At 47.5% G+C, this 22,993-nt stretch overlaps 1 protein-coding gene across 2 annotated transcripts in view; it reads left to right on the forward strand.

Moving 5' to 3' along the window:
• BRWD3 (bromodomain and WD repeat domain containing 3) overlaps positions 1-22,993 on the forward strand; it is a 1,637,103-nt gene that overhangs the window by 564,270 nt on the left and 1,049,840 nt on the right. For both annotated transcript variants that reach the window (XM_078688510.1, XM_078688511.1), the window contains one exon: positions 15,907-16,050. In XM_078688510.1, coding sequence (XP_078544636.1) covers positions 15,907-16,050 — 144 coding nt within the window. The remainder of the gene's footprint in view (positions 1-15,906; positions 16,051-22,993) is intronic.

Below are 22,993 nucleotides of genomic sequence, written 5' to 3' on the forward strand. Positions count from 1 at the left end.
TACGTAGATAAATAAATAAAAACGTACATGAATACCGGATAAAAGATACTAGCTACAAAATATGAAATAGATAACAAATAAGATTATAAACAATTGATGACCTGGTTATTTATAAATATGTATGTAAATCTTCACAGGTGTTGAGACCTTTAGGTTATTTGGTATCTAATTCTAGTATATACCTGGTCTCCAAAGGCCGCAGCCTGGCCTCTCTGTTGCTGCCCCATTTGTTAAAAGGTACTGTGTCTAACACATAATATTTGAAATGTTTGAGGCTGATCTGGTGTTGTTCACTAAAATGCCTCGCCACAGGGTAACTTGGGTCTTTGTTCACAATGGCCCGGGTATGCTGCAAGATTCTCTTATGCAATGGCAGTTTAGTGCTGCCTATGTATGTAAGGTTACAGCTACATACATACCAATGCATGGACTGCATACTCTGTTTTGCAAGACAGATATTTCAATATGGTGTGTTGCTTTGAGCTGAAGTCAGTTTGATCATTTTAAGTGTTCACACCATATTGACAAACCTTGCAATTTGAACATTTGTAGAAACCTGTTCTAGGGGTCAACCATGTATTGGATTCCACATCTTCTGGGTTGTTTTTCATAAGTACATTGCCCGTCGAAGTGGTTTTCCTGAAAGTTATAGATGGTTTTCTCAGTAATGCTCCCCCAATAACCGGATCTCCCATGAGTATGGGCCAATTGCGTCTTATAATGGCCCTAATCCGTCCCTCCTGTCTACTGTATCCCAGTATCAATCTTGTAGGTTCCTTCAAAGTGTCATCTGTAATAGTGTTAGACTTGGTTTTATATTGCAATAGATCTTGTATTTCCTGAGATCTAGTTTTGGATATTGCTGCTTCTATAATCTGATTCTTGTACCCACGTTGTAGGAATCTATTTTTGCATTTGTCTTGATTTTTCCCTCATATCTTTCTCCTCACAAAAAATTCTCTTAATTCTTAGCATCTCCCCATAGGGGATGCTGTTATTTAAGTGAGGGGGGTGGGCACTATTCGCATGCAATATCGAATTGCCTGCTGTGAGCTTTCTAAACAGGGTTGTTGTCTGGCCATTCTGAGATATATATACCTTTGTATCTAGAAATGTGATAGTATCGCGACTAATGTCACATGTCATGATTTTTTCACCAGACATCAATACTGCGTTCCCAGAGGTCATAGACTTAGCCCTGGAATTTGGAAGGGTTTCTGGATATGAGGTGAATGCCTCCAAAACCGAGTCAATGTCATGAAATGTCAACTTAAATAGCCACAAAGAAACATCAAGAGCTAACTTGCGGTACCTGGGGATCAATATAGTCAAAGACATGAATTTGATAGCCTCCTCAAACTTTGCTGAAGTAGCAGCGCAGTGCCGTAAATTGATGAGAACATGGGTACACCTCCCTCTTACCATCTTGGGGAAGGTGAATCTTGTAAAAATGTCTATTTTGCCAAAGGTTTCTTTTTTATTTAATTCAATTCCGCTGTTTTTTTACCGTAAATTAATTTCAAAGCTACAGAGTGAGATATCTTCTTTCAATTGGAATAATAAGAATCCAAGAAATGCTTGGAAAAAGATAAGGCGTCGCAGGGAGAAGGGCGGGTTGGCGGGCCCTGATCTCCAGGCTTACACATGGGCATTTCAGCTATCACATGCAAGCATGCTTTTAAAAATTCCTACTGAGACTGGCGTGGGCCTTATGTTTTCCACCTTGCTGAACTGTGAGGGAGTTGGACAGGGCAGTTTCTTGTTTAAATTCGGAGACCCTAATTTTAAAAAAAAAATAAAGCTGAAGGTGCTACAGGGGATGGCCAACACAAGGTATAAAGTGAGGCAGCTGATCAAACTAGGCTATCACTCAAGCAGAGCTCCTATATGGGATCTACCCGTCCCCCCGGCCTGGGCTGAAGATCTATTAGCACTACCTTTGAAAGAGGCCGGAATTGTATCTTGGGGCGACTTGTTTATGGATGGATCTCTACTTCCATGGAATTACTTGGTTAACAAAGCTGGGCCTAGACTCTCAAGATTTAAATATCTACAAATCTCAAGTTGGGCTCAGGCCCTCCCGTACACAGTCTTCGCGGAACAGCAGCTTACCTATAGGGGGAGGAAGCGAGTTAGAGGCGTGTCTAATGGATAAACCCCCTGCAAAGAAGGAGATCTCGCTTTGGTACAATATGATTTTGGAGGAAGTAGATGGCAAATTTTGTCTCCCAACGCTACTGTGGGCTGAGTCGTTCCCAGGAAAAGATGTGGAAGAACTTTGGACAACTTCATGTAGGATGTTGTGGGATTTGGTCAAACCAGCTTGTCTCCGAAGGAACCACTTATTTACAATCCATAGGGCTTACTATTCCCCGCAGAGGCTGTCAAAATTTTCCCTGACAGGCCCGGTCTCTTGCCCAAGATGCGGATTGCGGGCGGCGTCCGACATTTATATGTTCTTTGAATGTCCACAAATAACCCCCTTCTGGGATGCCATAAGTAGTAAACTATCTTCAATACTGGACTCTCGCATTTCTATAGATTTAGGCCTAGTCATCTTTGGTCTGAGCGGGAAGTCCCGCAGCGCTGCCTCCAACCTGGTGTTTTATTCCATACTGGCGGCGCGTAGGGAAATTTGCAGACATTGGAAAGACGCCTTGCTACCTACTTTTTATGAATGGCGTTCTTTAATCCTCCAGATTTCAAAACTTGATCTGGCAAGGGGAGGGAATCAGGGAAAGAGAGCCTTTTGGAACCTACTGGTGTGCTAATGTTGAGCCTGTTTTTTTTTTTTTCCCCAGGTCCAATGATTAATGCAGACATGGCTCACCTTCTGGTTCCGCGGCAGTACGCTGCGGTGCTTTTGGGGCCCTGGTATCTCGGGCACTATTGACCAACAAAATAGCCCTCACGCCAGAGATTCATGGCTTGCCAGCATTCACTGTTGGGATTTGGTTGCCATCCTTCCTTCGTTATCCCTGCCAGCTTACGCTGAGACAGTATTGAGGCATTGCCTGATCTTCTGCTCTGTGGCAGTTTTTGTTTTGATAGATTGGAGCCATGAATGCAAATGAGGATAATAAAAAAAAAACAATCCACAAACCAACAACTCAGCAATCTCATATGTTGACGTTGATACCCAATCAATTACATAACCAATAACTAATTAACATACGTAGATAAATAAATAAAAACGTACATGAATACCGGATAAAAGATACTAGCTACAAAATATGAAATAGATAACAAATAAGATTATAAACAATTGATGACCTGGTTATTTATAAATATGTATGTAAATCTTCACAGGTGTTGAGACCTTTAGGTTATTTGGTATCTAATTCTAGTATATACCTGGTCTCCAAAGGCCGCAGCCTGGCCTCTCTGTTGCTGCCCCATTTGTTAAAAGGTACTGTGTCTAACACATAATATTTGAAATGTTTGAGGCTGATCTGGTGTTGTTCACTAAAATGCCTCGCCACAGGGTAACTTGGGTCTTTGTTCACAATGGCCCGGGTATGCTGCAAGATTCTCTTATGCAATGGCAGTTTAGTGCTGCCTATGTATGTAAGGTTACAGCTACATACATACCAATGCATGGACTGCGTACTCTGTTTTGCAAGACAGATATTTCAATATGGTGTGTTGCTTTGAGCTGAAGTCAGTTTGATCATTTTAAGTGTTCACACCATATTGACAAACCTTGCAATTTGAACATTTGTAGAAACCTGTTCTAGGGGTCAACCATGTATTGGATTCCACATCTTCTGGGTTGTTTTTCATAAGTACATTGCCCATCGAAGTGGTTTTCCTGAAAGTTATAGATGGTTTTCTCGGTAATGCTCCCCAATAACCGGATCTCCCATGAGTATGGGCCAATTGCGTCTTATAATGGCCCTAATCCGTCCCTACTGTCTACTGTATCCCAGTATCAATCTTGTAGGGTCCTTCAAAGTGTCAACTGTAATAGTGTTAGACTTGGTTTTATATTGCAATAGATCTTGTATTTCCTGAGATCTAGTTTTGGATATTGCTGCTTCTATAATCTGATTCTTGTACCCACGTTGTAGGAATCTATTTTTGCATTTGTCTTGATTTTTCCCTCATATCTTTCTCCTCACAAAAAATTCTCTTAATTCTTAGCATCTCCCCGTAGGGGATGCTGTTATTTAAGTGAGGGGGGTGGGCACTATTCGCATGCAATATCGAATTGCCTGCTGTGAGCTTTCTAAACAGGGTTGTTGTCTGGCCATTCTGAGATATATATACCTTTGTATCTAGAAATGTGATAGTATCGCGACTAATGTCACATGTAAACTTTAAATTCAAATTATTCTCGTTGATCTCAGAAACAAACTCATGTGCACTCTCAATCGACCCATTCCCAACTACAAAAAGGTCATCAATAAAACATAACCACGATACTATATTCTTTGTGAAAGTGTGGACATGCTTTTTCATGAGGACCAGCTCCTCCTACCATCCCATAAGGAGACTGGCGTAACTGGGGGAGAAGCTGGCCCCCATTGCCACACTATGTATCTGCTGATAGACCTGATTTTTGTAAAAAAATATTATTTTCCAAACAAAATGTCAATAAGTCTAATATCATTTGATTGTGTTTGGTAAATTTTATGGGTCGATTGGCTAAAAAGTATTCCACAGCCTTGCCTCCATCCTGATTGCCTATGCAGGTATACTGGGCCGGAACATCAAGGGTTATGAGACAATAGTCCTCCTGTCAATTGATTTCTTCAATTTTGCAGATGAAGTCACTCGTGTCTTGCACATATGATTTTAGAGATTTCATATGATATTGTAAAAATGAGTCCATGTACACAGACATATTTTCCAATAGGCCATCACAGGCTGAGATTATAGGCCTGCCAGGTGGTTTCAAAATAGATGTATGCACCGTAGGCACAAATTATAGCAGGGGGATGGTGGGGTAATCCTTCTTTAAAAACTTAAATTCTTGTAGATTTAAGAGGCCTGTGCTCTTCCATGTCAACAATTTGCTGAAAAAATTGTTACATATTTGCATGGAACTTTTTCGATAACCGTTTGTGTCATTCAACTGCCTTGCTGCCTCTTCGGAGTAATCTTCAAGTGACCATAAAACCACATTACCCCCTTTATCTGCATGTCTAACTACTACATGTTTGTTGTCATTTATTTTTTGCATCAATTGGTGATATTTACGTTCTTCATTCTTGGTAGGTGTAATGTTTTTACTTGTCTCTGTATAAAGCAATTTGATCTCCGCCACTACTTGCTCGTTGAACAGATCTATGGCATCTCGAGGCATAATAGGTGTGAATTTAGATTTATCCTTGAGGGCAATTTCTAGTTTGGCACATGTTTCAACCCTTGGTGACAGTAGATCTTGTGTTGCCAATTCCGGTTATTCGTAATGTATCTATGTCTGGTCCACATTCATTAGTGATTGAGCCTTCCTGACCCAGATTAAATAAGTCTTTGAGGGATCTCAGATCAGCCACTTTGAGACCGCCTGCCTCTACATTTAATGGATTGCTGTTTGGTGTTGGTGTTTATGGCAATGTTGGGGTGTTCGCTCTTATTTGGTGAAATTTTTGTCATTTTGATTTCCTGACGAACTTGTATAGGTCGGCTCGGGTATTTGTATAATCGAAATTAGTGGGGGGACAATATAACAGGGCAAGTGAAAGGATCTGTTGTTCTGAGGGATTTAATTCCATATTTGGGAGATTGATAATGGTGATGTTTTGACCCAATGTCATCTCAGTCCCTGCAATTTCTTGGCTCTCTTGGGGTGTTATCTTTTCCTCCATTGTCCCCGACCTTTTCCTGCTTTCGAATTGCCACTGTTGCCACCTTTCTCTTGCTGCCCTCCTTCATTGCCTCCTGTTCTCGGTCATTTGTTTTTTGTCGTTTGAGTGGCCCTGGGTATGAGAGTATCCCTAGGGCTCATTCCGAGGCAGTCCAATTCTTCTCCTAAAGAGGGTTTTATAGCTCCCAGTGCTGGTCTGCTTCTAGTGTTTTCATCTCGGTTTCACTTTCAACAGCGGAACTTAAATCAGACACTGGGGTTAATGATGCACCTCCTTGCTCATGATTTTGTTCCATGTTGTGTTCTGTTGCCTCTCATGGTTTTATTTTTATATACATCATATTTGCGAGCAAAAGTAAATATCTGCCCATTGGCGTAGTCATCTTTATCTCTCTGAAACTTGTATATTTTTCTTTGTTTGATATTTTCTTCCTCTTTATTCAATCTTGTAGTCATTTCTTCATGATATTTTTTCTTTAACTGTATATTGCCGTGTTGTTCTATTTCCGCACTGAGATCTTCTATTTTCTGTTGTAGCTCCAACCTGTCCAGCTCTGCATATTTCACCAGTATTGCCACCAATCTGCGGGAGGAGTCCAGGTTGCACTCTGTCCACTCAGCGATCATACGTCGGTTAGGAGTGTCATAACTGGGGGCTAGCATTATTCTCAGCCCCCTTGGAATTCTGCCTGCATCTAGGTATTTTTGGAGGGATTTAGCCTCCCATGATTTCGCAGTTTCTTGTTTCATGAGCTTCTCCAATGTGCGGAAATTATCTTTTAGCCCCTTAACCGCCAATGATGTTATTGCGGCACCTTGATCTATACTTTGCTGTTGTTGTGGGGGATTGTCAGTAAACATTTCCTCCGCCGCACTCTCCTGATCTCTTAGCGCTGCGGCATACATGGTGATAGCAAAAGAATATGCACTATCTATTTTGCTGAAATCCACAGTCTCGATTCAGCTGAAACCTCCCCGCCTGTATTATGCTGTTGCGTTTGCTTTAAAAGGAAATTATCTCGTTTCCTGGTATCTGTGTTCACCGAGGGCAACTACCAGCGCTTCTCCTGAGCGACTCAGCTGAGCCGCTACCGGCGTTTTCCGCGAGTCACCCTCTAATCGCAGGCACCTTCCACAGCACGAATTCCTCAATCGCGGTTTCGCAAATACAGGGGGCTCCGTGGATTCCTAACCCGGAAGTGAAAGAACAGCCTTCTGATACTCCCGCTGCTGCCCAATGCTGTCCGCCGAAGCTGCGGTCACCAGTTGCCAGGGATACTCAGAAGGCAGGGACCACAAACCTTGGAGCCGTCTTGTGGAGAGGGGGTCTGCTGCACCGGAGGAGGTCAATCCGGAAACAATATCCACACGCTTGCCTGTCAGTCCCCTTTCCGCTTGAAGAAGGTAAATGCAGACCCAATTCCTTTCAAGTGATTTTTATTGTGCTTACACCTTGTCGCCATGACGCGTTTCGGCTGGAAACAAACAGCCTTGTTCACATGACATCGCATGGGCGGCAGTGCCTCCTTTTAAAGTGCAAAGTGCAACAGCATACATATGGAAGACATACTACTCATTGTATAAGAGTCATATTGATTACAGCATAAATGCTTTTAAATCCTGTTTAAAATTTGAGCATATAACGAAGCAATGACTTCCTGAAAACAAATCTCTGTGAAATACAGTCAATATACATAAAAGCTACCCATTAAATATATATGGATAAAATCCTGTCTAATTCTGTGGAGCCATGTCCTTGGGTGCTATATTTATTGAAAAAAACACAGGTTTCAGGGACGTTAGTTAGTTGGACATTTCACTAACACAAAACCAGAGAAATTCGGCCGTTACAGTTAGTAGAGATAACTATAACCCGCACCCCCAAATATTCATGTGTGTTTCCTGGAGCATGGCAACATCAATTCCTTGGCTGTCAAGGTATGTTAATATGGCTTTATGAGGATAATTTAACAATCTCTTATACCAAGTCAGTAGTTGAAGGTTAGTCTTGCTTCTGCTCATCTTACCCTGGTGTGTTGCGTCATAACAGCCATTGTCTCGACCGGTGTGTCATACAAAGGCATAGTAGCAATCTTAGAGTCTGATAGTGTAGGTAGTTGCAGTTGTTTGTCTGATATCACTTCAGGTCTGAGAACATTCACATTCTCTTTCCCTTCCCTTCCTTCTCCCACTCTTCTAGCCCCCAAACATGCATTTGAAATTCACCCCTGGTACCCACAATCCTTGTGCCTATAAGTGGTAATAAAACATCCAAAACCAGTTGTAAGGTATACAGCGATTATTCACGGGAAGCACCAGAAGCTGGACAACCAGCACCATGAACATTAGACAGATGTCCACTGGGAAAGGATTTCCGAGTTCAGGCCCGGCCGAAATGATAAATTAGACATGATGCATAAAGATGCATAATTAATGCCTCAGGTTAGGAGGACGGATGATACTACCCCCCTCCACCCCCCCCTCCTCCTCCTCTCCCCCCCCCCCCCCCCCGTAAGCAAGACCCCATCCAAAGGATGGGTCAGTCAGCTAGGTTTGGCCTTTTGCTGATTAGTTGAACAATGTGAAATCAGTCAAAATTCATTGTACAGATAATTTGTGCACACAGTTTCAAAGAACTGTTGGAAACATGCAAAGGGTGATATGGATTTATGTGCAAGTACATCTGGTCCAAGCATTATGCAGCCATTCTGTCACTAGGTGTCGCAAAGTGACTCTTCTTGTGTGCGTGAACGTCGCAATGACCTAAGTCCCTTTGGAGAGAGGAGCTGCTTTATGAAGGGATTGGCACTTCGTGGTTTAAAAAATGTGTGCCCTACTTTGGTGTATAATTTGTAATCTCTCCAGTTGTATAGCATATGGAGTGCTGGGATTCTCGGTGGGCCTCTTGAACTGTGATGGTGAATTCTGGGTATTTAGAGATAGTATTCCCTTTGACAGGGTTTGACTCTCTCTGCCTGCCTTAGGACAATATTGCTGTCCTTAAAGTTCAACAATCTCGCTATGATGGGAGGGGGCCGAGCCCAAGAGTGCAGTACTTGAGCTCCCTTATGTGAACATTGAGGAGAAATTGTCTGTGCCAAATATGGATTTGAGTAGACACTCCACTTAATCTGCCATGTTTTGTGTATTGGTAGATTCGGGGAGTCTGTGAATTTTCAGTTTATTGCACCTTTATATGGCCTCCAAAGTGCTTGACTTTGATGATATTGAAGATTTTAGGCATGTCAGGTAGTTTTTCCTGGTGTCCAGTAGAGTCATCCTCTATGGTAGAGAAATGTGATTCTGTAGTGGAGATGCACTGTTCTTGTGTGTTGATCGTGTTTGACATTTGATGTTCTCTTTTGGTCAAAGTGTCAATCTTCTGGTCAATGGAAGTAAAGGTCATTTGTATTGCAGGAGTAATGTTTTCACGTCTAGGTCGTCATTAAAGCCTAAGTGTCTAAGTGGCGTGTGTGATGTTTCCATCACTGACATCCTCATTATGGGCCTAGTGTTGAATGTCAGGTTTACCTGCATGGAGGGGCTTCCATTACCATAGTAGTGTTTTCTTTCATGTTATACAGCAGTTGCAGCAATCTGGCAACTTTAAAGATGGCGATTTTAGGCCAACATGCCATGCTCACACCCTGCTTTGTATATGTCCCTTTCTCAGGAGAGCACAAAGAATGCATGTGTGTCTCTCTTTCTTTCATACTTACTGACAAAGTGTTCACTATCAGTTCACCAATATTAAATGTTCGAGGCATGTGGGCTGCTGAATTCATATCTATAGCATAGATCACCGCCTAGTGTTGGGTCCGGATGATTGCACATTGTTGTCCTGGAAGAGTCTTCGAAGTATCACGAGATAGGTGGCTCCTCCCCTGGACTACAGTGCGCATGGGCATCGACTCCATCCCCAGATTGTTTTTTTCCGCCATTGGGTTCGGATGCATATTTGATCACTCAAGTTCGGAATCAATAGAAACTTTTCTTTTTGGCCCAAAGGCCTTTCCTATATCGTCGGTATTGTCTTCCGATCGGTGCCCTGTTCTGTTCCAGCTCAGTTCCCGAGTCGGACATCCAGAGGAGTCGCGTGGCTCTTCAGTGCTCGAGACCCAGTCGACGCTACAGACCTTATTCGACGAAACATCATGGAACAGAGCCCGTTCAAGAGATGCCCCGTGTGCAACTCGAAGTATCCCCACATCGACGTCCACCCGGTGTGCAACAAGTGCCTGTCGCCGGATCACGATGAAGCCAACTATATGGCTTGTTCTCATTTCCGCTCCAAAAAGACGTTTCATATTCGGCGCGTAGTGCGCCATGAGGCCCAGCAGATGGCACCTGACCCGGTGAACATTTTCGATACCGAGGGAGAAGAGGCAGACGAGCAGGGAGATCAAGAGCCGATTTCCAATCCAGCGGCAGAGATCGACTCCAACTGCGACGCAGACGTCGAAATGCTCGATGCAGAAGAAATCGTCGACGAGGTAGGAGACGACGATGCGGCCTATGGGGCCACGGAAGATAGCTCAAGCGAGGAGCTATGCCCCGTTAAAACAATATCTACGGCTCAGGTCGAGGGATCGCCACATGGCCTTACCCAAGATCTTGCACCTAGTTCCACAGTCTCGCCTCCGGGCCCGGCTACGGACACTTCTAGAGAGCCACCATTGGTGAAATCGAAACCAAAAGATAAAGCTTTGGTGTCTACAAAACTGAAAGTGCTAGAGGCGCCGTCGAAACCGAAAGCGCTTGTCGCCTTGGTCGGCTCCACGTCTTCAGACCTGTCGGTGCAGACAAAGCCAAAAAAGGGTGTCGAACCAGTGAAGTCGCTCAAGGGCGTCGAGCCGAAGACTGGGACACCGAAAGCACTTGTCAAGGTCGTCGACCTGAAGACTACGGCGACGAGGGCCGTCGACACAAACAAAGGACTCGGAGCTACAAAACTTGTCGATCCTGCGCGTCGGCCGGACAAGGCCAAGAGTACTACAACCCTCGAGTCTGCACCTGGTGGTGGCTCAAAAGCACCTGTCGAGTCGACACAGCCGTCCGCCTCCTTCACAAAGCAGGTGTCGGATTCGTTGAAACGTATTAAGGACAAAGCTTCCGCTGTCGATCCGAAGGATACTTCCATGCAGAAGCCTGCCACTAAACCGCAAAAGTCAACAGCGCCTATTCAGTTTACGCTGCGGCCGAAAGTAGCGCCAAAGGCGTTCGCGCCGAAGAAGGTTGTCGCGGCGTCCATAAAGGTGCCCACGGGGCCGAAGCCTGCCCCTGCGGTTGTGGGCACAAAGCATCGACAACCCCTGCTGGAGGAGCAGTCGGAACAGTTCATCGACACCGACACCGGGAAACTTTCGATTTATAAACGAAAGATCACACCAGCACAGCCTATGGAGTCCTACACAATTCCTTTAAAGAAAAAGAAGGATTCCATGGATTCACCCGTTCTTGTTGAACTAATAGCTCCACGTGGACAGGAAACTGCTCCAATCTCTCCCACTTACTCAGATGTGGAGGCTGGGGAAGGTGACTATGATGAGTACAACTACCCTGCTGACACTGATCCTGAAGATCAACATGACACATGGGCAGATACTGCAGACCCAGGGGATCCACAAACTGCTCCAGACACTCGGGTGTATAATGTCAAAACGTCACCTACTGAGGACTCAGCGGCATTTAATGCGCTTATTGAGAGGGCAGCCATAAATCATGACGTCCAGCTCCATGCTGACCCTATTGAGGTGGATTTTTTGTTTGACACCTTTTCCACCTCTGAGAAGACCGTAAAGACTCTGCCTATACTGAAGGGTGTCTTAAAACATGCTGCAGACATTTTTAATGAACGCACCAGAGCCAGGGTTATAAACCCCAGGATTGAAAAAAGTACAAGCCGGCGCCTGGGGACCCTACCTACATCAAGGGCCAGTTGCCGTTGGACTCTTTAGTAGTTTCCAATGCCCGGAAGAGGGCAAACTCACAAACTACTGGTGATGCTCCTCCCCCTGACAAGGAATCTAAAGTGCTAGAAGCATCAGGGAAAAGGGTGGCCGCTCAAGCAGCCAATATCTGGCGCATTTCAAACACTCAGGCACTCTTGGCCAGATATGACAGGGCACATTACGATACACTTGAGACCCTGTTACCACACTTGCCAGATGAATATAAAGAGGCAGCAGAGACGCTCATACAAGAAGGGAAACTCATCTCAAATGGTTCTATTAAGTGTGCACTAGACGCAGCTGACACCGCGGCCAGGGCCATTAACACCAGTGTGATGTTGCGGCGTCAAGCCTGGCTCAGGATCTCCGGGTTCAAGCCGGAGATACAAACCACCATCCTAAATCAGCCTGTAAACCCTGATCACTTATTTGGACCTTAGGTGGACACCACCCTAGAAAAAATCAAGAAAGACACCGAGACTGCAAAGCCTATGGGGGCTTCCAGTCCCAGCAGTTCAGGGGTGGTTCTTTTCGTCGCTCAAGCAATAGAGGTGTTTCCAGAGGCCAGCTGTCCCAGCAAACACAGTACACGAAAAGTAGCGCACAAACCTCATACAACAAACAAAGTAGAGGTGGCTATCGCGGAAACAGCGCCAAAGGCAGAGGTCGTGGAAACAACCGCTCCCGATCCTCCGCCGCCAACAAACAGAGACGCCTTGTCACTGCCCCCCGACAACACCGGTCGGGGGGAGACTCCAACAGTTCCTGCCAGTCTGGAAATCCATCACCACAGACAGGTGGGTCAGAAAGCTTATGCAGTACGGTTATTGTCTAGAGTTAACATCCACTCCACCCAACATACCCCCAATACACCGTCCTATGTCCACAGAGCATTTGCACTTATTGCAGCAAGAGGTACTCGTCATGCTGCAAAAAGGGGCAATCGAGCTCGTACCAGTGGAACAAGAAGGCACAGGAGTGTACTCCCTGTACTTCTTGATCCCAAAGAAAGACGGGTCCCTCAGACCCATACTAGACCTCAGGCCCCTAAACCAGTACATTCTATCAGAACACTTTCATATGCTCACACTGCAGCAGGTTCTTCCGTAGCTCAATCAGGGGGATTTCCTCGCAACGTTCGATCTAAAGGATGCATATTTTCACATTCCACTACATCCGTCACACAGAAAATACCTCAGATTCACCATTCAGAATCCGCATTACCAATTCAAAGTCCTCCCTTTTAGAGTGACCTCAGTGCCCAGGGTGTTCACAAAGTGCCTGGCGACAGTGGCTGCGCACCTCAGGAGGCAAAACGTGCACGTCTACCCCTATTTGGACGACTGGCTTGTCCAAGCAAAGTCGGCCCAGCAGTGCGCTGCCAACATGTCCCACACCATTCACCTTCTTCACGGTCTGGGATTCTCACTGAATTATCCAAAGTCACACCTTCAGCCCGCCCATGTGCGGCAGTATCTAGGCGCGACAATAAACACTCTGGCAGCCACAGCGCAGCCGAATTCAGTGAGGATCAACAGCATTCAATTGCTGATACAGAAATTCAGACCGCTGCACTCATTTCCAGCACGAGTGTTCATGCAGTTGATAGGCATGATAGCCTCCTGCATCTTCATAGTCCCGCTCGCGAGACTACATATGCGTCCGCTTCAAGAGTGCTTAGCACGTCAGTGGAATCAGGCTCACGGACAGTTGAGAGACCTAGTGTTGGTGACCGGTCGTGCATACAACTCTCTGCATTGGAATCCACACAACCTTTGCAAGGGCCGACTGTTCCAAGAGCCTGTGCCACAGATCATCCTAACAACGGACGCATCTCTCCAGGGTTGGGGAGCTCATGTACTCCACTACACAGTGCAGGGACTATGGGCTACGCAGCAAAAAAAGATGCACATCAACCACCTAGAGCTGATGGCAATCTTCATGGCAATGAAGGCATTCAAGGTACATCTGTGCAACAAGGTCGTGTTGATCCGTACGGACAACATGACGGCCATGTACTACATTCAAAAGCAGGGAGGTACACACTCTCCACAGTTGTCTCATCTGGCTCAGAGCATGTGGAAGTGGGCCATTCAAAGGAACATCTTCCTCATGGCGGAACACCTCCCAGGCAAGGACAATCAGATGGCGGATCTGCTCAGCAGGTACTGCCACCAAATGCACGAGTGGGAGCTACATCCATCAGTGCTCCACCCGTACTTCCAGCAATGGGGTCATCCAGAGATAGACCTCTTCGCCACAAAGGAAAACGCCAAATGCCAAAGCTTTGCCGCCAGGTTCCCGCACCCACAGTCGCAGGGCAATGCGATATGGATGAACTGGTCAGGCAAATTTGCGTACGCTTTTCCCCCAGCACCTCTAATACCGCTGGTGGCACGAAAGCTAAAGCAACACTCGATGACGCTCATCCTGGTTGCTCCAACGTGGGCACGCCAACCATGGTACACCACGTTTCTAGAACTTTCCGTGGTACCGCATCAAAGGCTGCACCTCACACCCAGACTTTTAACGCAGAGCCATGGTGACATTTAGCACCCAGATCCACAACAGCTCAACCTGGCGATCTGGCTCCTGAGGTCTTAGAGTTTGGCTACCTCAACTTGCTCCAGATTGCAAGGATATCATACGGGAGGCAAGAAAGCCCACCACCAGAGCATGCTATACGGCAAAATGGAAGCGGTTTGTCATTTATTGCGTAGACCACAACATAGACCCGCTTGACGCGTCCACGCACAACATCATTTGCTATCTGTTACATCTTTACAAATGCAATCTAGCATATGCTTCCATTCGAATACATTTATCCGCCATAGCGGCTTATCTCCAAAACAGGCAGCATCTCTCCCTTTTCAGAGTGCGTGCTATTAAAGCCTTTCTAGAAGGACTCAAACGAGTCATTCCTCCCAGGACCCCACCAGCTCCTGAATGGAATCTTAATGTGGTCCTCACACGACTAATGGGTCCACCTTTTGAGCCTCTACATTCCTGCGAGATTCAGTTCTTAACATGGAAAGTGGCTTTCCTCATAGCCATTACGTCACTGCGACGTGTTAGTGAACTCCAGGCACTGACTGTACAAGAGCCATTCATACAAATTCACTCCAACCGGGTGGTGCTGCGCACTAACCCTAAATTTCTTCCAAAGGTGGTTTCACAGTTCCATATCAATCAAACTATTGAACTGCCTGTGTTCTTCCAAAATCCTGAGACAGTGGCAGAAAGAATGCTCCACACTCTTGACGTCAAAAGAGCTTTGATGTATTACATTGATAGGACCAAAGAGTTTAGGAAGACGAAACAACTCTTTGTTGCCTTTTCCGCACAACACAAAGGCAACCCCATTTCCAAAGCAGGTATAGCCAGATGGATTGTTAAGTGTATTCAGATTTGCTATCAAAAAGCTAAGCGCACTTTAACAATCCCCCCAAGAGCCCACTCCACCCGCAAGTTGGGGGCCTCCATGGCTTTCCTTGGAAATATCCCTTTAGAAGACATTTGTAGAGCAGCCACGTGGTCTACCCCACACACATTTACAAAACACTACTGTGTAGATGTGCACTCCAAACAGCAAGCAGCTGTAGGGCAGGCTGTTCTAAAAACACTTTTTCAAACTGCTGCAGCTGGCACAGGCGGCCGCCGCTAATGGAGGGACTGCTATATTTTCTATGCTATAGATATGAATTCAGCAGCCCACATGCCTCGAACCGAATATGCTACTTACCAGTATGCATCTGTTCTTGGCATGTAGGGCTGCTGACATTCATATCGCCCGCCCTCCTCCCCGACGCCTGTAGCGGCTGCAGCACTTACACTTACTCTTAGCATGGTCATCACTCACGCTGTTACACTCCATCTTCGCCACAATGGCTAAAAACAATCTGGGGATGGAGTCGATGCCCATGCGCACTTTAGTCCAGGGGAGGAGCCACCTATCTCGTGATACTTCGAAGACTCTTCCAGGACAACAATGTGCAATCATCCGGACCCAACACTAGGCGGCGATCTATGCCATAGATATGAATGTCAGCAGCCCTACATGCCAAGAACAGATGCATACTGGTAAGTAGCATATTCGTTATTACACTGTATAACCTGTCTATTTTCTTCTTTTTCTTATTCAAGATTGACAACCAAGTCTGCAGTGGACGCGCTTTAAGAAGAACACAACGTAAACGCCCACATGCCTACCAGACACGTTCCACAATGGAACATAATCCTCAGGCCACAGGTCCAACTCTGCAAGAGGAGTCTGAATTCCATTCGGAGGTTAGTTATTCATACAATGGGTCTAGTTGACCCGAGTTTTTTAAAGGTGATGGAGATGCCTGTTTTGCGTGCAAATGTAAATCAAGCAATGTGTTTTGTTTCCTTTTTTTTAGTCCTAGTAATTTAGCTTTTATATTGTTGCACATGTAGAATTGTGTTTTCTTAAGTTACCTAACAATGCACATCTAAACACAAATAAATTCCTATGACTTGTATTAGGTTATCCTTTATCGCCGTCGGTTGCTCGATAAAACTTTCTTCAAATAAGAATAAATTCTGAGGTGGTTTTTTTTTTTATTTTTATTTTTTTTTTTTTTTTAAAACCTTTATTTGAGCAAGCAGAAATGTACAAGGATGGGCCTACAACCACACGGGCCAGCCGCTAAAAAGGAGGAGAGACATATCACATAAGCCCGCAGAGGTAACCGTCAATCAACAATGCAATACTCCACATTATATACAGGACCAAAACAGGTTTTATATAAATGAAAGAACAAACATACAAAAAGGCGAGAGTGTATCACTGAAGGTCAGCCCAAGGGACGCAAGGGGGGGACAGCAACGGAGGTGCAATAATAATATCCTAAGCACTAAGGAGTATGGAGCGGGGGGGGGAGGGGGGAGGGGGGCAGAGACCAGGAAGAAGAAGGGGGGAAGAGCCGGTGACACCAGCTCAGTCCCTATATGAAGATTCCGGGAACGCCAGCCTAGGGAGATAGAGTAATCTCGACAGTGTCCACAAGGGGAGGAGTACAAATGTCGCCACGGTATTCGTTCCATTGACCCCACACCTTCACCCATGCCCTGGGTCTACCCCTGGCCACATAAACAGTTTTCTCACGGAACATGGACCAATCCATATTATCCTCCCATTGCGAGAGGGCAGGGGGCCTGGAGGCCCCCCAGAGTTGCGCAATATCTCGCTTCGCGATCATATAGCCCAGGGTGGCCCATCTAGTCTGTGCCACCGAATAGTCCGTGGGCTCCCAAACATTCAAAAGACAGCGACGAGGTTCCGGTCGCAAGGATATCCCCGTCACCACAGTCATCAGATCAAGCACGGCCACCCAATAAGCAGCCACCATCGGGCACTCCCAAAGAATATGCAGGAAAGTGGCACGCAAACCACATCCACGCTTACACAGTCCATCGGAGGAAAAGCCCATCACCATCAGTCGCGGTCCCGTCACGTACACCCGATGAAGGATCTTCAATTGGACCAAACGGAGTCGAGCCGGTATAGCCACCTCCTTCGGAGAGGAGAGGGCCGATTGCCAATCCTCATCATCAAGTTCCAACCCATCTCCCATCCACTGTTCCCGAAGCCGGGCCAATAAGTCAGTCCGATTGTTAATCAACTTTTTATAAATCAGGGAGATAGTGCTATCAGGAAGATGTTCGTCAAGGATACGGTCTTCAAGTGGGGAAGAGTCAGGCGGAATCTCACCAGGAGCAAACACCGAAACCAAAGCGTGCCTGATCTGTAAATAACGAAAGAATTCCCGACTACTCAGGCCGTAGTCAGCCTGGAGGGCCTGAAACGGGCGCACCGAACCCTTTGAATATACATCCCCCACTTTAGAGATCCCAATCAAGTCCCAACGGTCGAAACCCTTGGAAGACCAAAGACCGCCCAGACGTTCTGAAGCATAAAGCGGCGTCGCCAACGTCAAGCGATCCTCCCAGCCCAGGCTCACATTCGCAGCACGCCACACAGTCAAAGCAGTCAAAGTAGGTCCCACAAGATGGCGCCCAGCGGAGCGAGAATAGAGCACTCTATTAAAGTCACCTCCCGGAAGCTGAAGTTTATCCATCTCAAACGCCGGATTACGACCCGGAGAGAACATAGCGTGATTAATAGCGGACAGATGGGAAGCCCAGTAGTATCTCTTAATGTCGGGGAGCGCCATGCCCCCATCGTACCACGGGATGGAAAGTTTAGCGAGAGCAATGCGCGGTCGCCCATCCCAAATAAGTTGCCTCTGAAGGCTCTCAATCTCCCGAAAATAGGTCTTGGGGATAGGATCATAATAATTCTGGAGAGCGTAGAGAAACCGCGGTAGTGACATCATCTTAAACAGGGCCGCCCGACCCAGTGGAGACAGGGGAAGTTTGCGCCAGCGGGCAACGTCCAAACGGAGCCTAAGCAACGGGGGAAGGAGATTACGATCAAAACGAAGGGACGGATCCAAGGTAACGAACACCCCCAAGTATTTGAAACCATCCCGGACCACCTGAAGAGGAAGTCTACTCGGCAACGGAGGCAAGATACCAGACAAAACGTATACACAGGATTTAGACCAGTTGATGACGAGGCCTGAGTTAGCGCCAAAGGACGCAAGAACGTCAAATAAAACAGATAGAGACTTGCGAGGGGAAGTAAGATACAAGAGGATGTCGTCCGCATAAAGCGAGACGCGGTCTTCGAAGTCCGGGGCCCAACGAATACCTTTAAGGGACGGTTCCCAACGGAGCCAGGCCGCCAACGGTTCAAGAGCGAGCGCGAACAACAGAGGGGACAAGGGGCAGCCCTGACGGGTACCCCTGCCCAAGGAAAAGGGGGCCGACACTCTACCGTTCACTACAACTTGCGCCAGAGGTTCCGCGTACAACAGCCTAATCCAGCTAATAAACTCGCACCCGAATCCGAATTTCTCAAGTGTCGCCCATAAATAGGGCCACTCCACAGTATCAAAGGCCATGGAGGCATCTAGGGACGCCAAAATGGCCGGTTCAGTCAAAAGCCCCGCCCTCGCGCCGTGAAGGCGACGTAAATTCAGAGCAGTGTTGCGATGCGGGATAAAGCCAGACTGATCCGGATGGACCAACTCTCCAAGAACCGAAAGGAGACGGGTCGCCAAAAGTTTAGCCAACACCTTAGGTTCAACGTTTAATAGGGATATGGGCCTATACGAGGAACAGAGGTCACGTGGTTTACCCTCTTTGGGAATGACGACGATTGTCGCCAGACGCTGATCATAGGGAAGCATGTTCCGCTCACGAGATTCTAGAAACATGGCGCGGAGATACGGCGCCACCTTATCGGGGCATAATTTGTACAACTCAATAGGCAAACCGTTCGGGCCCAGTGCTTTGCCCGAACGGAGCGATCGAACTGCATTGGCTATCTCATCATTCGTAAAAGGGGAGTCCAAAGCAATACGGTCCAAGTCGGTGACACAGGGCAAAGCGATATCACGCAGAAGAAGGCGGGAGTCGTCAACATCCCTCACAGACACGGGAGCATATACCACACGGAAATATTCCGCAAAACGATCAACAATGGCGGTCGGATCTATCACTTTCTCACCACTCGCAGACTGAATCACGGGCACCACACGATTAACCCTTTCTTTCTTGTCCAACCACGCTAGGAGTTTTCCCGCTTTGTCACCCACATCATACAATCTGCCCTGCTGCTCACGAAACATCACCTTTGCAGCGTCAGTGACCAGAGATTTATACGCAAACTGTTTGAGACCCAGGGCATGGAGTTTGTCAGGCGTGACACCAGATTCCAACTCGTCCTCCAAAGCAGAGATCTCCCCCTCAAGTTCCACCACCTCCTTCCTCCCTGCCCTCTTAGCTTCAACAATCAAGGAAAGGGCCTGTCCACGAATCACGGTTTTAAAAGCCTCCCACAGGGACACAGCCGAAGAGACCGACCCCTCATTTTCCAGGAAATATGAATCCATGGACTTGAGCAAGAGGGTACGAGTCTCAGGGGAGGAAAGATACCAAGGGTTAATGGGAGCCACTCGGCCCGCCGCCTCTACCCCAACCTCAAAACGAAGCCAGAGCGGCGAGTGATCAGAAATACCCCTCGGCAAGTGTAAAATCTCACGAACCGCCGATGATTGGGCTGCGGGCATCAGGAAATAATCCAGCCGGGATAGACTGCCATGGGCCCCAGAATGGAAGGTGTATTGGAGTTGAGTAGGATGCAACAGTCGCCAGCAGTCCACAAGGCCAAAGGTATCTAAAAACCCACCCAACCACTGCTGAGCCTGCGGGGTATCTCTAGGGGGATGGCGATCGTGAAGGCCGGAAAGCACCGAATTAAAATCACCGGCAAGAAAGAGAGTGCTATCAGGGAGATCCAGCAGAACACGGCCCAAGTCAGTAAAAGTAGAGGCCTGCAAACCCGGGGGAACATAAACATTGAAGAGAGATAGGGTGCGGCCTTCATATCTACCCACCAGGACAGTATATCTCCCACGGTCATCATGAATCACCTCATCAATAGCCAAGGGGAGGGAGGTTCGAACAAGAATACCCACACCCCTAGATCCGGAGGTAAACCCTGAGTGCGCCACAAGGCGGTAGCCCCATCTATTCATCGCATAACAAACATTACCAATCAAATGGGTTTCTTGCATGAAAACAATGTCCGGTGACAAACGTCGAATACATTTTAAGACCACACTGCGCTTAATACGATCACCCAGGCCATTAACGTTCCAGGAAAGAAATTTCAACCCTCTACCCCCCATCCCAACCACCCGAGCCAAGACCCCTCGTCCATGAGCTAGACATCAGAAACAGCAGCAAACACAGGAGCAAATCGCCTTGAAAACAACACACAGAAAAGAAAAAACTTCCCAACCCCCCTCCCCCAAACTGAAGAGAAACACCCCCCACCCTGCACCCCTGCAAAAAGCTAAAGAGCCACCCCAACCTGCAGTGTGCCTGTCGCCCAAGAACCCCTATTCTACACAAAGACCCCGGAGGAGGAAAGGTCTCCGTTCCATCCACCCCCCGACCTCAGCAAGAACAAAAATAACAAACGAAAAGACAGAATGATCGCAATGTAGAGGGACGCCGGCCAACACCCCTGAGAATGTATTCAAAATAAGACATAAGAGCCGAACAGTTAGATCTCCACACCACCTTCGGCACCGCCAGGGTGAGCGGCGGAGTCTGTCTCAGGAGGACGGTCAGGCAATGAGTCCAGCCAGTCATTAACAGCATCTGGCCGATCAAAGAAAAGGGTACGTTCATTGTATTCAACCCGGAGTCTAGTGGGAAAGAGCATGGCGTAACGTAGGCCCCGATCCCGGAGACGTTTCTTGGCACCACGAAACTCCATACGTTGTCTCTGAACCTGTTGGGAAAAGTCCGGGTAAAAGTTCACCGTAGCGTTCTCAAAGGCCACCGGGCCCTTCACCCGCGAGGCCTGCAGGATAGCGTCCCGGTCTCTATAATGAAAAAGCTTCGCTACAATGGGTCTCGGCGGGGCTCCCGGCTTGACTTTGCCCCCTGGAACACGATGTGCACGTTCCACCGTGAAAAATTTTGTGAGACCAGAAGGGGCCAAATGGTTCAAGACCAGATCCTCAACCAGGAGATCCACCGAGTGGGGTTCAGGGTTTTCCGGTACACCAACCAGGCGAACATTGCAGCGACGCGCCCTATTTTCAAAGTCCTCCAGGCGACGGGTCATGAAGTCATTCCCCCGACGGAGATTTCCAATCTCAGTTTGGAGCTCCGAGACGTCATTCGTAAGGCTAGAGGATTTAATATCCAGTGATTGTACCCTCTCATTCGTCTTGCCGAGATCAGCACGAATCAGATTCACCTCAATAGCCACGGTGTCAAGTTTGTGGGCCAAGGCCTCGTACTGTAGGCCGATGGATTCTCTCACACCCGAGATGGCGCCCATGATATCCTGTAAGGAGGGCTCCGCCGATTCTTCCAAAATTCGTTCGGACGCAATACTAGAACCAGGCAGGGCAGCTCCGGGGGACCCCTTAGAATGGGTATAACGGTCCATGACATTCGATTGAACTGGAGCTCCGCGCAGAGGTGTTTTCGTCTTGCGCGTCTCTCTGTCCCCTCTGCCCGCCATTTTGAAGATGCGTCACAGGACGAGCCACCAGGTTCGACGGGCCCGACACCCAAAGTACAGGATCAAAAGTACATAAAAAGGGGGCACAACTCGGGTGGAGGTCGCCAAACCAGCAAATAGGTCACATGAAAGCCCAACAGCCGATCCGCCTCCAAGTCTCAGTCGCAACACGACATCCACAGCCGTGGCCCAAGTCAGAACAGAATCGAAACCGAAACCTAGGAAGGGGGGACCCACAAGGCCAGATCTCCTGCCGTTGTTGTTCAATTGCAGGACGGCTACAGTACCGCACCCCGTCCCGGGCGCACCTCAAGGGCGGAGCCCAAAAGTTCAGAGCACCATAACTCAGGAATACGAGATCCAAATCGATTCCTGAAAAGTGCCAGGGTAATCAGCCAAGCGTCCCCTACACGAATTCTTGCAAGAAATCAGGATTCAGCCAGGATAAAATGTCGGGAGCGGCGAGGGTCCGGAGAGCGCTGTGCTCAAGCGGCCATCTCGGATGCCCGCCAAGCTCCTCCCCCAATTCTGAGGTGGTTTAACACCTGGCAGGTTCTCTGAAAGCCAGGGTGGACAAACTCAGCCGCGTGTGTCTGGTGGATCACAAATGCGTCTTTACTCAGAGGTGGTAGAAGGTCTCTTTCAGCAGTGGTGAGAGCCTTGGCTAGATCTGTTTACCACTGAAGAGAACGCGCATTGTCAGCTGTTCTGCGCGTTGGAGTTTCCAAGGCAGCACTCGCTCAGCAACACTTTTCGTCGCGAGTGGAGCTGCGGCCTCCTGTAAGCTTTTCTGCCTGTATACTTCTGCCCGAGTGCTGAAGAAGATCAGGTGCGACTGGGCGCAAGTCATTCTTGTGGCTCCAAACTGGGCACATAGTTTGGTACCCTGAGCATTGCCATCGATCCTCCGATCAGACTGCCCTTTTCGGAGGATCTTATGTCACAGCAGCAGAGGACGGTCCTCCACCCGAACCGTTCCAGCCCACACCTCCTTGTGTGGAGATTGAGCAGCGACAGTTGAGAGCTTTTGACCTTCCTCCTGAAGTCTGTAATGTCATCTCGGCAGCCAGGCATCCCTCCTCTAAGACGATATAC

The sequence above is a fragment of the Lissotriton helveticus genome, chromosome 4_1 (genome assembly GCF_964261635.1).
Source record: "Lissotriton helveticus chromosome 4_1, aLisHel1.1, whole genome shotgun sequence".
Classification (NCBI taxonomy): Eukaryota; Metazoa; Chordata; class Amphibia; order Caudata; family Salamandridae; genus Lissotriton; species Lissotriton helveticus.